This window comes from Hipposideros armiger, unplaced genomic scaffold, assembly GCF_001890085.2.
Source record: "Hipposideros armiger isolate ML-2016 unplaced genomic scaffold, ASM189008v1 scaffold_703, whole genome shotgun sequence".
Classification (NCBI taxonomy): domain Eukaryota; kingdom Metazoa; phylum Chordata; class Mammalia; order Chiroptera; family Hipposideridae; genus Hipposideros; species Hipposideros armiger.
Genome location: NW_017732053.1, coordinates 709,342 through 724,127, shown reverse-complemented (window position 1 = coordinate 724,127; position 14,786 = coordinate 709,342). Strand labels below are relative to the sequence as shown.

The following is a 14,786-nucleotide window of genomic DNA, read 5'->3' as shown; positions in this document are numbered from 1 at the left end:
CCCCACCCCCACCCTGAGAGAAGGAACAGGCTGGCAATCTTTCCTTGTATGTAAATTTAAAGGTCATTGCCCTAGTCAGCTTTGTAGATTTGGTTAGACAGTCAGCCCCTCAAGTAGGGGTCACCAAACTGGAGTTGTGAGCACCATGCAGTATCCCTCCAAGGGGGCCCAAGGTCACCCATTGAGCTGAGAGAGAAAATATTAGAACTTCCAGTAATACAGGAAATAGGCATGAGGACTGTTTTTACAAAAGAGGGAACTAGGAGGTTGGATTCCAAGCCTGCTGCCTGTGTACTGCCAGGCACAAACTCAGGCAGACATTAATCACACAGAGCAGACACACAGAACAAAAGCTATTAAGCAAAAGATTCCATTGTGGTCATTCCCGCTGTACCTAACAAAAATTAAAGGTAAACTTGCCCCCATTCTTCTTGTACCTTGCAGAAGTTTCCCATACCAAGTTTTTCATGGAAATAAGAAACACATATAAACCCTAGCCCAGCAGATGGAGGGGTCTCTCTTCCACTAGGGATTAGAGACGGCCACTCTGTCTGTGGGGTGGCCTTTCCTTTCTTTTCTCACTCTCTGCTAAATAAACTTACTTTCACTTTAAACTGTGTATCAGCTCATACTTGAATTCTTTCCTGTGGGAAACCAACAACCTTCTTTTCCTGTAACACCAGTATATATTTATATGAAAAGCTTTGTTACTTACTGTGTATATTAGAATCACGAAAGCAATGGTTCTATAGCCTGCCATTATTTTATGTCATACCAAAAAAGAAACTCGGCTACTGATGGATGACTTTCTACAACCTGGGGTTTTTATTATATACTTATCAAAAAGCCTGTTTTAAGGGCAACTTGTTAGCTCAGTAAATTAGAGCACATGCTTTGAACAAGGTTGCTGGTTCAACTCCCCCATAGGATGGTGAGCTGCGCCCCCTTCCGCTCCCCCCGCAACTGGATTGAAAATGGCAACTGGACTTGGAGCTGAGCTGCACCCTCCACAACTAGACTGAAGGACAATGACTTGACTTGGAGCCGATGCATCCTGGAAAAAACACAGTTATCCAATAAAAATTTTTTTTAAAAAGCCTGTTTTAGACTTAGACATATCAGAGACTTTTGTCATTTGTATTAGTCTTGTGTATATGTGAAAGGAGGAGAGAAGTGAAATCAAGTTTGTGTGTGCTCAGCATGGCGACCATCGCCACCAACGAATGGGGAATGTGCTCAGATATTTTACCTGTGGAGTGAAAGATTTAAAAAATGTTAGGATGCCAGTCTGCGTAAGAATAACATCATGTTTCAATGTGAGGTCCAGAAACAGCATATCTGAAACTCTCCAATTTGCAGATACCCACCCCAAGATGCCCCTGGGAGCCAAATGGCTTTCTCTCCTGCCGTGATACCCAGGGAAGCTCACCCACTGCATCTATCACAGGAGAACGCCCCAGGAGGGCTTGACAAAGGGTCTGCTCCCTCGCAAGCAGCATGCCCTCAGTTTGGAGCCAGCTGAGGCCAGGACCCATGTGGGCCATCTCCCCATAGCCCCACAGGCCCACAATCCCACAGTCCCACAACCTCATAGTCCCACAGTCCCACAGGCCAGCTCTGGCCCGCAGATGTTTGTTTCTTGTTGGTTGGTTGTACCAGAAATGTATTTTAAAAAATTGAGTTTGAGGGCCGGCCAAGTGGCGTGTTGGTTAAGAGCTAGCTTAGGACGCCAGAGGGCCCCGGTTCAGATCCCACATATGAGGGCCAGTGACACTGCCCTCCACAGCTAAGATGGTGAACAACAGCTCGACCTGGAGCTGGGCTGCCATGAGTCGCCAGTGATGGCGTAGGCTGCAGCCCCTGCTGCAGTGGGCAGCCATAAGCTATCATGTGTGGCCAGCAGCCGGTGTGAGCTGCCAAGAGCCGCCATGAGCGGCCATCCAGGGGCCGGCGACCGATCTGCCTCACCCGGGAAGAGTGCAATGATAATACCAGCATGGGCCAGTGAAGCGACGTCCTCCACAACTAGATTGAAGAACAAAAGGACAGCCTGATTCCCCAGTGCTGTTCCTCTCCCCCAATTCCCCAATAAAAATCTTTTTTAAAAAAGAGTTTGAAGCAAGAGGTGTCTTGACCTGACCTCAATCTGACATTTACATTATCTGTTTATCTTTGATGGCATTTGAGTTTGCTATTTCACTGTGTCATTATTTAGACTCTGAATTTTAGAGCAATAAACTGCTTCTTGATGCTAATGAAATACTTAATTCTTTGGGTGGGGCTAGATATAGGAAAATCCACCTTCTTAGTATAATGAAATCTTAGGCTGGCTCAAAGACTGAGCAAAGGCCCCTGCTAGCTTGAAGCTTATCATTCTTTTTTTAGTTTTAAACCCTAATTAACTAATGCCCATCAAGAATTAGTATTGTTCACAACCTTAAAAACATATTTTAGTAAATTTGCATATAAATTCTAGATTATGATGTAATTTTTTCTAATCTCATTTTATTGATTTGAATATTTTGATGGTAATATTAATAAAGTAACTATTTGGGTTGTCAGAAAAGTGATGACGCATTTTTGCAATGAGAAACAGAAAAAATACGTCATGATTTTTCCAACAACCCAATATTTTTATGTCACAGGTACAATGCCTTTTCATCTTAACAAACAATGGGTAAATATTCAGCTCCAATTTTGCAGCTATGGAGTCTGAAGCACAAGCCATTTAACCTTTTGTAAAGATCATAAACATTATAGCAAGTACTTTTGGGGATTTGAACAAATATTTTGGGGGATTTCCTATGCTTTTTCTAGTATGCCACATTGCCTCTTTATTTTTTTTTCATTTTATTATTTATTTATTTATTTTTTAAATGGTAAAATAGCAGTTTATTAGAAGAGATAGTACACTTCAAATAAATAGAAGCGGGCTGAGCAGTAGAGAATGGCTCAAGGGCTCATTATTAAAAGAGAAATTACACTCCAAAGAGTTTGGAGCAGGAGAGCAAAAGGAGCTCAAAAGGCTCACATTGCCTCTTTAAATGCAAAGTTAAATGTAAATGAAGAAAATGGTAGAATGATAGTTACCTGTCTAAAGCATATTGTTTTTAGAACACTAAAAATGGATTCTTTGAATTGTAATATAATAATAGGTAATGGCTTATATGGTGTTTCTTCTTTGGAGTTGCATTTGATACTAAGAGGTCAAAGGTTATCCATTCTGTATTTATTTAGAATTACTATGCACAAAGCATTATGTTAGGCCATGGAGCAGAAAAATTACAAAATAGCTTATGCCAACAAACAAGATTATTTTGCATAAATTTTAACCTTCAACGTATGTATGAGGGTAGAGGGTAGGTTATCCTAATTTTACATGAGGAAATTAAGGAATAATGTCATTCTGTATCAGAATGGAAAACCATGGCTTTGAAAAGGTATTATTATATTTGGGATTAAGAAACCTTGTCATCATTATTGGACCCAAAGAGCATCAGAACAAGTAAGACTCTTGGAGATCCTTTAGCCTTCAGGTCCCTGGAGGAGGCAGAGGGCCACGATTTCATAGCATGTTGTTATTGATTTGTAATCCCCCATCTATATGTATATTTTCGCATCATTATAATTACATTGTCAACAGAGTTTTCCATTCTTTCTTCCATATTCTCTTCAAAATACCCCATTGAAAGATTTAAAATATTTACTTATGTCTGTTGTTGGATTTAGAACATGGCCAATTTTTCAATATTCTAAATATCACTATCAAAAATATTCTTCTTTATTTTATATTGATAATTATTCTTATAGGTACTATACAGAAATGGCACAGTGGTTGAGAATCAGACCCTGAATCCTTGTATACTGTTGGTGGGAATGTAAATTGGTGCAGCCATTACAGAAACAGTATGAAGTTTCCTGAAAAAATTAAAAATAGAACTACTATATTCTCTAGTAATCCCTTCTGGGTATTTATCCAAAGGAAATAAAAACATGAGCTCAAAAAGATATATGCAACCCTGTGTTCACTGCATATTATTTATAATAGCCAAGATATGGAAGCACCCAAGTGTACATTGATGGCTCAATGGATATATACACAGAATATTATTCAGCCATAAAAATGGGAAAGTTTGCCAATTTTGACAACACAAATGGACATTGAAGGCATTATGCCAAGTGAAATAAGTCAGAGAAAGATAAATACCATATGATGTCACTTATATATAGAATTTAAAAGAAAACAAGAAACCAAGCCATCGATACAGAAAACAGATTGGTTGTTGCCAAAGGTGGGGGTGGGGGAGTAAAATGGGTGAAGGTGGTCAAAAGGTACAAACTCCCAGTTATAAAATAATTTATGGTGATGTAATGTAAAGCATGGCCACTATTGTGTAGCATGTAATATATTATATATTTGAAAGTTGTTAGTAAAGTAGATCTTAAAAGTTCTGATCACAAAAAAAAATCGGTAACTATGTGGGGTAATGGATGTTAACTAGACTTATTGTGGTATTATTTCACAATGTCAAATCATGCTGTACACTTGAAATTAATATAACGTTATATGGTAATTATATCTCATTTTTTTTAAAGTGACATAGGTCAAGGATGTGCTTATCTATCCTTCATGAATGGTAGCAACTTTATTCACAGACTCATAATAACTATACATTAATTATCATTACATATCAATTACCAGTTATTATATATCAATATACTATGGTATGTTAATTTAAAATATTTTTAAATAACTTAAATGTTATTTTAAAATCATATTGTTTCTAAATTAGCTAGCCCCTTGTAATTATCTCAAGAAAAAAAAGAATCAGAACCTGTTTACTAGCTGTTGGAGATAACCATTTTAAGCCTTAGTTTCCTAAAATATAAAAGGTGTAACAATACCTATTTCATAGGCTTGTAATTATGGAGAAAGAAGACACTACACTACCAAGGACTCCTGTGCTAAAGGAGCTCAAATTTAAAAGTGGAGCCTAACAGCCATTTATAAACGGGCCTCTCCCTCAAACCGCACTTCAGGATGAAGCCTGCACTGAACTGACTTCCTCCCACAGTGAACTGCCTGCCTCCTGCACTGTGTTCCTGCCATCTGAGCCAACATTTATAAAGGAGTTTCTGGAATGGTATTTCAACCAATAGATCTGAAACTCTCCCCATCCAATCAGAGCTGCATTGCACTATGACCATCAAACTCTTCACAGACCAATCAGAGTGGGTCCATTATGACCAATTGGGACAGTGCCTTTTGGATCAATCAAACTTTGAAAATTGGAGTCCTCATTTGCATAAGGATGGACTAATCATGGACTGGAGCAGGGCCTTCCCTCTATATAAGTCAGCTGCCCTGTGGCTCCGGAAATGCCCTTTCCCTAAGACAGAAGACTGCATTTCCCCAATTAGAGCTGAAACACCGAAGATGAAAGAAACACCAAAGATGTCTCGCAGGACCAGAGTAGAGCAGAGCAGACCAGAGCTGACCCGGGGCCCGCCTTGCCCCAGGGCCACCTCACAGCTATATTGTTTCATTATTGAGCTGTAATACTACTGACCTATTCCACAGCTATGCTCACAACCGAGCTGTATCACAATTGAGCTGTTTGCACTGAGTAAAGTTTCCTTCTGCACCACACTCCAAACCGGAGATTCCAGTTGGCATTGAATTGGTACCAATGACCATTGGCTGACATTATGAGAACTGAATGGGATAAAGTGTTTAAAGTACCTAAAATATACTGAAAGCTAACAAAGAGTGATCCTCATGATCACTCTCATCCTCATGTCATCATAAACCTTCATCAGCACAGCTGCTATCATCATTGTCATCCTCACATCCTCATAACCACCATTGTCACTGCCTTGAAGCAGGGACAGTGAGTCAGAGTGCAAAGGTGCTACTTCCCTTTCTGCACCTGACAAATTACTCTGAAACTATTTCAAATTTCAAACAAATTACTCTGAACTATTTTGTTCAACTTTGATGAACAGAAGCCACATTTTGGAGCCACTGTCACTGTCCTTGGCAGATGCAGTCCCAGTCTTGCATATTTCCAAGGATGTAAAACAATGAGCAAATATCCTAAACCCAGTTCCTACCCTGCTGCTTCTCAACCCCAGCTGGCTTTGCATAGGAAAATGAAAATGATCACAGCTAGCCCCTTCCCCACATGACTGCTTGGAGCACCAATGGCAGGTGGGAAATTATTTCACCTGTAGGAACACGCAGGCACCACCTGTAATTCTGACGCCTGTTCTCTAATTTGTGTCCTCCTTTTCCTGGGACATAAAGGGAGCAACTAGTGCGAATCAAGGGGCATAAGCCCAGCAAATGGAAAGCCCATAAGAGAGGGAGGGCTTTGGAAAATGTGGTCAGCTAAAGAGTGGTAGGGGAAAGTGCCACAGATAGTAGTGTAATCACCCTCCCCTATTGACACTGCTGGCACCCTGCAGAGCTGGCTGGGAAGACAGAATGAAGGGCTGCACCTTCATTAAGAGTATCCCTTTGACTGCTAATCCTACCCAAGGTTGCAGGGGAGGGAGGGAGAGCCAAGACGATGGGTTTAAAGCTGAGCATCCATTCAGTGTATTCCTCCACTACTGGCCCCACAAAGAGGGTGGAGGCAGGAAGTGGGCTTCAAGGGCTACAGCCCCCCTACCCGCGCACATCCTCCACCCCCTCCAACCCCGTGCTGCCCCTCCACTGGCAGTCCTGACAACAGACAAGGGAGTGGGGCTGAAGGGCTGTGCTACCATGAAGTGTGCCCTTCAACTGTGGGATTTGCCTAGAGTTGACTGAGGTGGGGGAAGGAACAGGAAAGTGGGCTTAAGAGCTTTGACTTCACACTGTACGGCCAAGCGCCTCCATCCCCACCCCCCAGGGCTGACAAAGAGGGCTGAATGGCAGGCTGTGCCTTCATTAACGGTGCCCCTCACTCCATCCCAACCAGAGTCTGTTGATGAGAGGAGGCACCGGATGTGGGAATAAGCTGCTGTGCCTTCTTTCATGGGCTCCTGGACCCTGCCCAAGGTGGTGATTCAGCAGCAGAGCACTACATCTGTTTTTTGAGCTAGGGAATGCGTGTTCTTTACTGGGTTTTACAAGTGGAACATTTGCTTTGAGTTGGTGACTGTTAAGAATCTTCGCAAATGAGTGTTCACCCCTGTGTGTTCTCCACACCCTTCTGGCTTTTAATCTGTGTGGCAGGCCTGCGCTGTGGTTACAAGACATCTTCCTTCCCTGGGGGCACTGACGAGCTGGCCCTGCAGGGCAGCGTCTGGCCATCCAGGCCTGTGCCGTCCCCCTCCAGTGCCCTCCTTATTCCCAGCTCAGATAGTGTGGTCGCAGTGTGGGGAAATCACTGCAGATTTAGTCAGGTAACATGTCTGCCAGGCTCGGCTCTGCTTCCCAGCTTGTGTGCTCCCAAAATTCCGCTCATTGTAAAAGACATTTAAGGACCACTGCTTGGAAATCACGTTTAAACCCAGCAATCGGGAAATGGGAAATTTAGGAATAATTTTTAAATGACAATGCACTATGTGATTCACAACAAATGTGACTTTTCTGAATGATGAACTGACTCAGTTTGTTCATTTCTGTGTCGCCTGGCACAGGTAGATCGCTATGGATCGGTGTGTATAAAGGAGCAACTGCATGCATGTGTGGCTGTGAGCACAGGGTCTCCTTACCGCAGCGGCCGGGTGTCTGGCTGGGGAGGCAGTACATTGCCCCGAAGACGCACCTGCATAGCCGGCAGCCGCGGAAAGTCCAGGCTCCATGCACTAGAGCACCGCACTCGCTGAGAAGGCGGAGACCGATGTTAGTGCGACCAGCGCGAGCTGCGCCCCCGCCTCGCCCACTGCTGTCCCTCCCTCCCGCTCATCCTTGCGCGCACCTGTGCCTCTGGTCGTGCTCGCAGTATCGGCCAGTGAAGTGGACAGGGCACACGCAGAAACTGCCCAGCACGCAGGTACCGCCGTTCTTGCAGCAGCGCGGCCGAGGGGGCGCACCTATGGGGGTCGCCTGCGCGTCAGCTCAGCGCTTAGCGCGCCGCTCTCTGAGTTAGACCCGCCGGGACAGACAGGACGAGATTGCCCCGGGGAGGCAATAAAATTAGCTCCCTGTTAAATGTATTTGCTCAGGTAAATCCTGCTTGTTAATTAAAGGATTTAAAACAAACGACCTGGGGTGCTAGCGGGTAAGGAACGGGCAGCATGACAAGACGTGAAACCCTGCCCCCAACAAGTCAGGTTTTCTTTCTTCCCTCCTTTCACATGTTAAATTCAGGCTGTGACTTCCCGTGTCAGTGATTAAAGACAGGCCTCCTGGGCAGGGACCACCCACAGGCGCGATGACGCCACCCCCCCCCCGACACCCCCCCCTTTGCCAGAGGGACCCCCTGTGGACCTGGGGGCTGGAGCCTGGAAGTCTGCAAAAAGCCAAGCAAGAGTCAGCTATTATCTTGGGTTGGGATATTTGTTTTAAATACATTTAAATCAGTTCTCTGGATCTGAAAAAAAAAAAACCAATTTAGCAAATGCAACGTTTTACCAATGAAATAGTAAAACGTTGTTTTCAGAGTAAAAGAACACCTCACTAGGAAATATTTTTACTTTATAGTGTATCATCATTTGAAGATAATGAAATGTTCTCTGTTGGGTTTCTCGTTTTATCCTTAGTTTATCCCAGGTTTTTATCAAACCCTAAACTCGGCGTCTGGTGACTGAGATGACCAAAAAGACGCTAAGGCAGCGTCGCGACTTACGCTCTTGGAAAGCCCGGGAGTGGGGAAGCGAGTCCTGCGACATCCGGTACTCCGCGCTCCCATTCACCTCCCTAAAATTATTCCAAGTCCAGTTGAATGTTTCCTGCTGGAGCTTCTGAGCTGTGGCGTTGTTGATTTTTTCTGTACTGCCTTTATGTTTCTCTCTTTGATAGCCTTATAAAAACATTGAAAATATGAAACTGATAATGATTGAGAAACAAATACACAATAAAAACTAAAAGACTAAATAAATGCTTCTTACTGTTTCCCAAATGGATGATCTGTAATGCCAAACTGATCATAAACAGAAGCCTAGAATATTTAAAGAAAAGTATTTAAGTTTAACATATAAAAAAGCATAAGCAGAAATTTACATGTGTATAAAATGTAATACAATAACAAATATAAAGGTATATACAGTATTTAATGTATAATAAATATTATGCAATCATTTTGTAACTTGTAGATTTTGATTAATGTGTCACCGCTTTCAAAGATTGTGAGACCAAGCAAGTATGCACACCTCTTAATGAAAAGGAACAATCATGCATGCATTGCAGTTTATTCTGGAGGCTTTTAAATGTCCCTCTTGTCTCTAAGACCTGGATGACCTCTGTTCTTACCTAACAGGGTGGCTCCGGCTCATTTTTCCACTGATGCGTCTGGTATGAGAGTCTCCTCTCATCAGTACATTGAAGATCAATTTCCAGGGAAGCTCAGTCTGCCAGTGTTTGTATTTGAAGGTGTCTTTACTCCACGTCCTGGTGTAACTGCATCAGGATACAAGATGGATGAGTACAGAAGACACAGGTATTTCCTACCCTTTGCCTAGTCCACAGGAAACAATGAGATCTCTGAGGTCTGCTGTGGAAACCTGTTAGGCAATGGCCTGTTGTGACAGGCAGGGCCCATGCAGAGCCTCCAGGACTGTCCTCTCAGCGAGATGCTGCTGGGGGATAAGTAAGAGTGGGTGGAGACATGGCTGATCCTCTCCCCAACAGTGTTTACAGTGCTGACAGCAGCAGGAGTGTTCAACCCCTGATGTAAAACATTGGTGACCAAGGCAACAAGCCTTTCTCTCACTGGGGAAAAAAAATAAACATGAAGAAAGAAGTTTTCAAAGGAAAATGGAGATTTTATATTGCTAACTCTTTATACCGGCAGATGGGAGGGGCCCAGCTAGAAAAGGGAGACGCTGTGTGGAACATAACCAACAGGCTTGGGTCCCAAAAGTCTTGAATGGGGAGCACGAATATAAAGAGCGAAATTTCAGCACCTGCTTTCTGAGGATGAGTCTATAGTCCCACCAGCAGCCTTTTCTCTGTGCCCAGCATGGTGGTAAATATGTTACATGCTTTACTTATTTCATATAGCACCCCTCGTAGTAATCAGTATTACTAATCCCCCATGTAAACGATGAAACAACTAAGGCTTAGAATTAAATATTTGAAAAGACATGAAATGCACAGCTAGTATAAGAAGTCTGCAGAGTGCGCGGTATCCAAACACCCGAGAGCACAGGGGTAACTGCCACCCACTGTTGTCTGATAACGAGCCTATTCCAAATCCAAGAAGGGAGTGATTTGAGGGCCTATTTTAGGACTTCCTGAGTCTCAATTTTTCTAATTGTCAAAATAGTGACAGGGCCCTTTTATCAGCACTAAAGAGGACACCTTGCAACCCTGGTGCAAATTGTTCTGTGATTTTAATATCTGCTTAATAAAACTGCTTTCTGAATAAAACTGCTTTCTGCATATAGCATGTTTCCTCTAAGGATGAAATTGTCTTTGTTACTGATTTAATTTTTTAAACCTTTAAATGTGAGGTTTACTAAAGAGGCTGTTAAATAAGCCCATAGGGAATTGGCGAGCCTTGCTGCTGAGAGGCCTCCGAGCCATTGGTTCTGTGAGCTGCCGGGACCAGGTGGGGACCAGCAGACCTGAGTGGGCAAGATGTGTGGAGGATGACACAGGTGACTTCATGAAACATCTGTAACTGGAATCACAACAAACACACTTTTAAACTGAATGACTACTACTTGTTAATTCCACAATTTAGTTATATATAAAGAAAGTACATGTTATGACTTTAAATCAGTAGAAACTTCTATATGACCTCGATACACTAAAATGAAACCATTTATAAACTATGGATTATTTTTATTTAAATGAGAAGTTTAAAACCGTTCAGTTTACAGGATGATACTGAGTCCAAATGTTTCTGATAATATCAAAGTTTTAAAAGTAGTATCTAAAATCCAACTCCTTCCTCCCCCGACCCCAGTTTTTTTAAATTAAATTTGTATTGTGGACTTTGTGGGTGGAAAAGGGGCCACAGTTTAAACCTGACAAGCTTAGGAAACTAAAACTAAGATGGCGTACACACACACACACACACACACACACACACACACACACAAAGATTTTTAACTAAGTGGGCCATGGTGGGAAGTCACATCTTCAGCTTCCTCATTAAATTAATCTGTGCCTTTTCAGTGGGCCTGTTGTCTTTCTGTACCTAAAATAACACCTTTAATCCGTTTTCTGGACCAGAGCTGAAAACTGCAAAATTCCTCCTTATCATACTTATCTCCTGATTACTATCTCTATGTGCTGTAAAAAGCTAACTGTTAACTATCCTGCACCCACCTATGTAAAAGAAGTACCTGTCTCTCCAATTTACTTTTATCGAATCCCAGAGATTTCCCCACTTTACTTTCTCCCACTGCCTTAATCTGTCACCAATGGATTTCATGTAACCTTCCTCCTTTGATTTTATGTAAAAATAAACTGTAAAACTGCCATTCTTCAGAGTATTTTCTCAATCTGTTGAGATTTTGCTTCCTGGCAATTGTCAACAGTTTGGCTCAAATAAACTCTTATAAGTTTTCTCTTAGGTTGGATGTTTTTCGTCAACATTACTTGGCATAGTTGGGCAGGATTCCAAAGAAGCCCACCCAGGAACACCCTGTGGACCTGGATTCGTGCTAGGTACCAGCAGGGGCCCATTGTGCCCTATCAGCCCCCTGCTTTGCATTGGGTGAACTTGGGTGAGTTTTTCTTGGAATCCCGGACCTCCCTGTTTTAAGGTAGGAGGCCCTGACTTTACTTGAGCTGTTTTAAAATCCTTGAGGTGGCAGGGTTGAGGTAACACAGGTTAAGGACAAGAGTTAAGAAAACTCTTGGAGAGGAGAAATGAAATGGGTGGTTGGTTTTAATTTTGACTTTTCAATTGAAATTGGTTACTGCGAGTCTGAACAAAACTTTTCCCCGGATAAATGAGTCTGAACTTGTTCAACTCTGAGATAAAGGGCATTTACTCCCCCCAGCTCGAATTTTGGGTATTCTCAAGTGACTAAGAATCTTTGTGGGGATGTTTGAGGGTACTCCTCAAAATGTGCAGTGGCCCCATAGGGAATTCCAACACAATTGTAATTAAATATTGGACTCCTCCGGGGACGTGCATATAAAGGCTGGTTACCTAGTGCTCTGAGTCCTCACGGTTATACTAAACAGGTGGGGAGACGAACTGAGACACGTAAGAGGGTTGAAGCAACTCGGGAGGTGACAACCCTTTGGAGCTCAACCCATAAGCGGCACACTTCAACCCACTACATAATATCACTATATATTTGTTCAGACTGTGCAGATCTCAAAAGAAAACTAAAAATTAACATGGGAAATCGTGCCTCAAAGGCTGACAAGCTCCCAGACTCCAGCGCCATTATTCTTTTGCAGATAGATGTACAGTTCCTAGGAGTTTTGTAATTACTTACAGACATGGAAAGATTTATGTAGAAGTGATATCAACTTAAGATGGCCAAAATGGAGCTCTTTTGACATCTAAATATTTGTGTGCACAATTAGAAAAGCTGGCTTAAAGGTCAAACCAAATAGAATGGGAGGCTTACCTCAATTGGCAAATAAAAAGAAGCCTCTAAAATGGTACAGAGAGATGTTCTTCTCCCCCAGGAAGTTAAGAAAATTTTTGAGATTGTCTCTGAATTAAAGGTTTCTGAAGCTGCTAAATGCCAACACCCCACTTTTCCCTCTTTTTTTTTTTTTAGCTGAGCCATCCTGCCACCTGTTGGCAGCTCAGCCGCAACTCAGCTCGGGCCGGGCATCGAATCACTGTTGCTCAGAACTCGCACTCTTGCATAAGCTCTTAACCAACTGAGCCACTCTGCTGGCCCTCACTTTTCCCTCTATGGCTGTCCCAATATGTGCTTTACTTGTCCGGATGTGCTCTCCTTTTCCTCTGTCTCTCTCTTCTACACTTCTGTTGCAACTCCCTTTGGAGAGGAGCTGGTCTTGGGTGGAGGGGAATCTGTGGTTGTATGCCGGCAGAACTAAAAAATCTAAAGATTCTCCCAACACTCTAGGACCCTGATGAGTTCGCAAAGAAATTTGAATTAAATGTTAGAACATATAATCCTGCTTTTCTGATTTATCCCAATTAATGCACCTACTAGTTTCTGAGAGCAAAACAACAGAATTATTAAAGGTTTGCTAGGGAAACTCCTGTAGAGGAATGTGCTTTTATTGTAAGAAGCCAGGTCACCTTAAGGATTGTAGAAAGCTAAAATAGGATTTAGAAGAAAAATAAAAAAGGAAATACAAACAAGCATAGGGCTGCTCCAAGGGCCATAAGTGCATTTCCTCTTCTTACTAACACTGGGGCCACTTTATCTGTTAACACCACCCGGCTAAGTTGCCCTCCCCCTTGGAGTAAAGCTTCTGTACAAATGGTATAGGGACATCTAATCAACCGATTTTTAAATCAGAACCTGTTCTGATTTAACCTGTTTTTAAATCAGAACCTGTTCCCTTCAAACTATGAAATGTTAATGGGCAATATATATTTTTTATTACTCAAATCTGCCCCTACTCATTTGATAGTGTGAGACTTTCTAATCAATGATGTTCACATATCCTCCCAGAAGAGTGAAATGTATTTAGGACTAAATGAAAAAGATTGGGGAAATAATGATTTTAAAAGAGACAAACTAAGGAACTGGGAAAGTTATAGAAAGTTTGTAAAGGAAAATCTTGAAAGAATTTTATGTATGGTTATGCTAAATGTGATTAAGTAAATTTAAATATCAAGAATAAGGTGATGCAAAATTAATTTTTCTGTTGCTACTAAGTAAGACAAAGTTTGATACAAAACTGTTGGTCTACTACTGATATGAAAATGTTTTCTGCCTGAAAGGCAAAAATTATTTGTCATCAAAATATTTCTCTGTTTTATATTGTCTTAATTTGGTCTTTAGTTACTCAAGAGAACTAAATCCGGCTGAGTGGCTCAGTTGGTTAAGAGCTTGCTCAACAGTTTGAGCTCTGAGCAACAGCGGTTTGAGTCCCGGCCCGAGCTGAGCAGCCACTGAGCTGCCAACAGGTGGCAGGATGGCTCAGCTAAAAAAAAAAGAGAACTAAACCTAAGAATTAAGTTTTACTAATAGTTATGTAAACTTCTGTATTTTATGACTGCTGGAGTTCATATTCCCTCCTGGGCATTAACAGGCAGGCCAGATTTTAGACAGGCCAAGTCCAGGGCCACCCCACCAGCACCAGAAGAGAAAATTAGTTGTGATAATGACAGAATGTTTGTTATAGGATGTTCTAACACAATTTTAGGCTTTTCTCCAGTATAGATATTGATTGACAAAATTAAGTCAGCTGCTCCTATTAAAATACTTATTGATAATATTTTGCCTCTACCTAATATTTGCCAATATCCTTTGAGGCCTGATATACAAGCTTAAATTAGCTCATTGTACAAGATTACCTTTTAAAAAAGGGGGGGGCTCATAATTCCATGTATGAGCACCTGTAATTCTCCTATCCTTCCAGTAAAGAAACTCAATGGGGAAGGATGGAGATTTGCACAAAATCTCAGCTATAAATAGATATCCTGACTTAAATGTAAGACCTGAAACCATAAAACTCCTAGAAGAAAAAATTGGGAGTAAATTTGCAGACATCACACCCAGTAATATTTTTACTG

At 41.9% G+C, this 14,786-nt stretch overlaps 1 protein-coding gene across 3 annotated transcripts in view; it reads right to left on the bottom strand.

The window, feature by feature from the left end:
• Positions 1-9,574, bottom strand: part of LOC109373296 (cryptic protein-like) — a 23,832-nt gene extending 14,258 nt beyond the window's left edge. For 2 of the 3 annotated variants that reach the window (XM_019627049.1, XM_019627051.1), the window contains exons 1-5: positions 9,404-9,574; positions 9,043-9,092; positions 8,781-8,954; positions 7,911-8,025; positions 7,705-7,814 (exon numbers count right to left, since the gene is read on the bottom strand). In XM_019627049.1, the coding sequence (XP_019482594.1) occupies positions 7,705-7,814; positions 7,911-8,025; positions 8,781-8,954; positions 9,043-9,092; positions 9,404-9,465 (511 nt within the window). In that variant the 5' untranslated portion in view covers positions 9,466-9,574. The remainder of the gene's footprint in view (positions 1-7,704; positions 7,815-7,910; positions 8,026-8,780; positions 8,955-9,042; positions 9,093-9,403) is intronic. The other variant, XM_019627050.1, reaches the window with a different exon arrangement.
• Between the last annotated feature and the right edge of the window lie 5,212 nt (positions 9,575-14,786).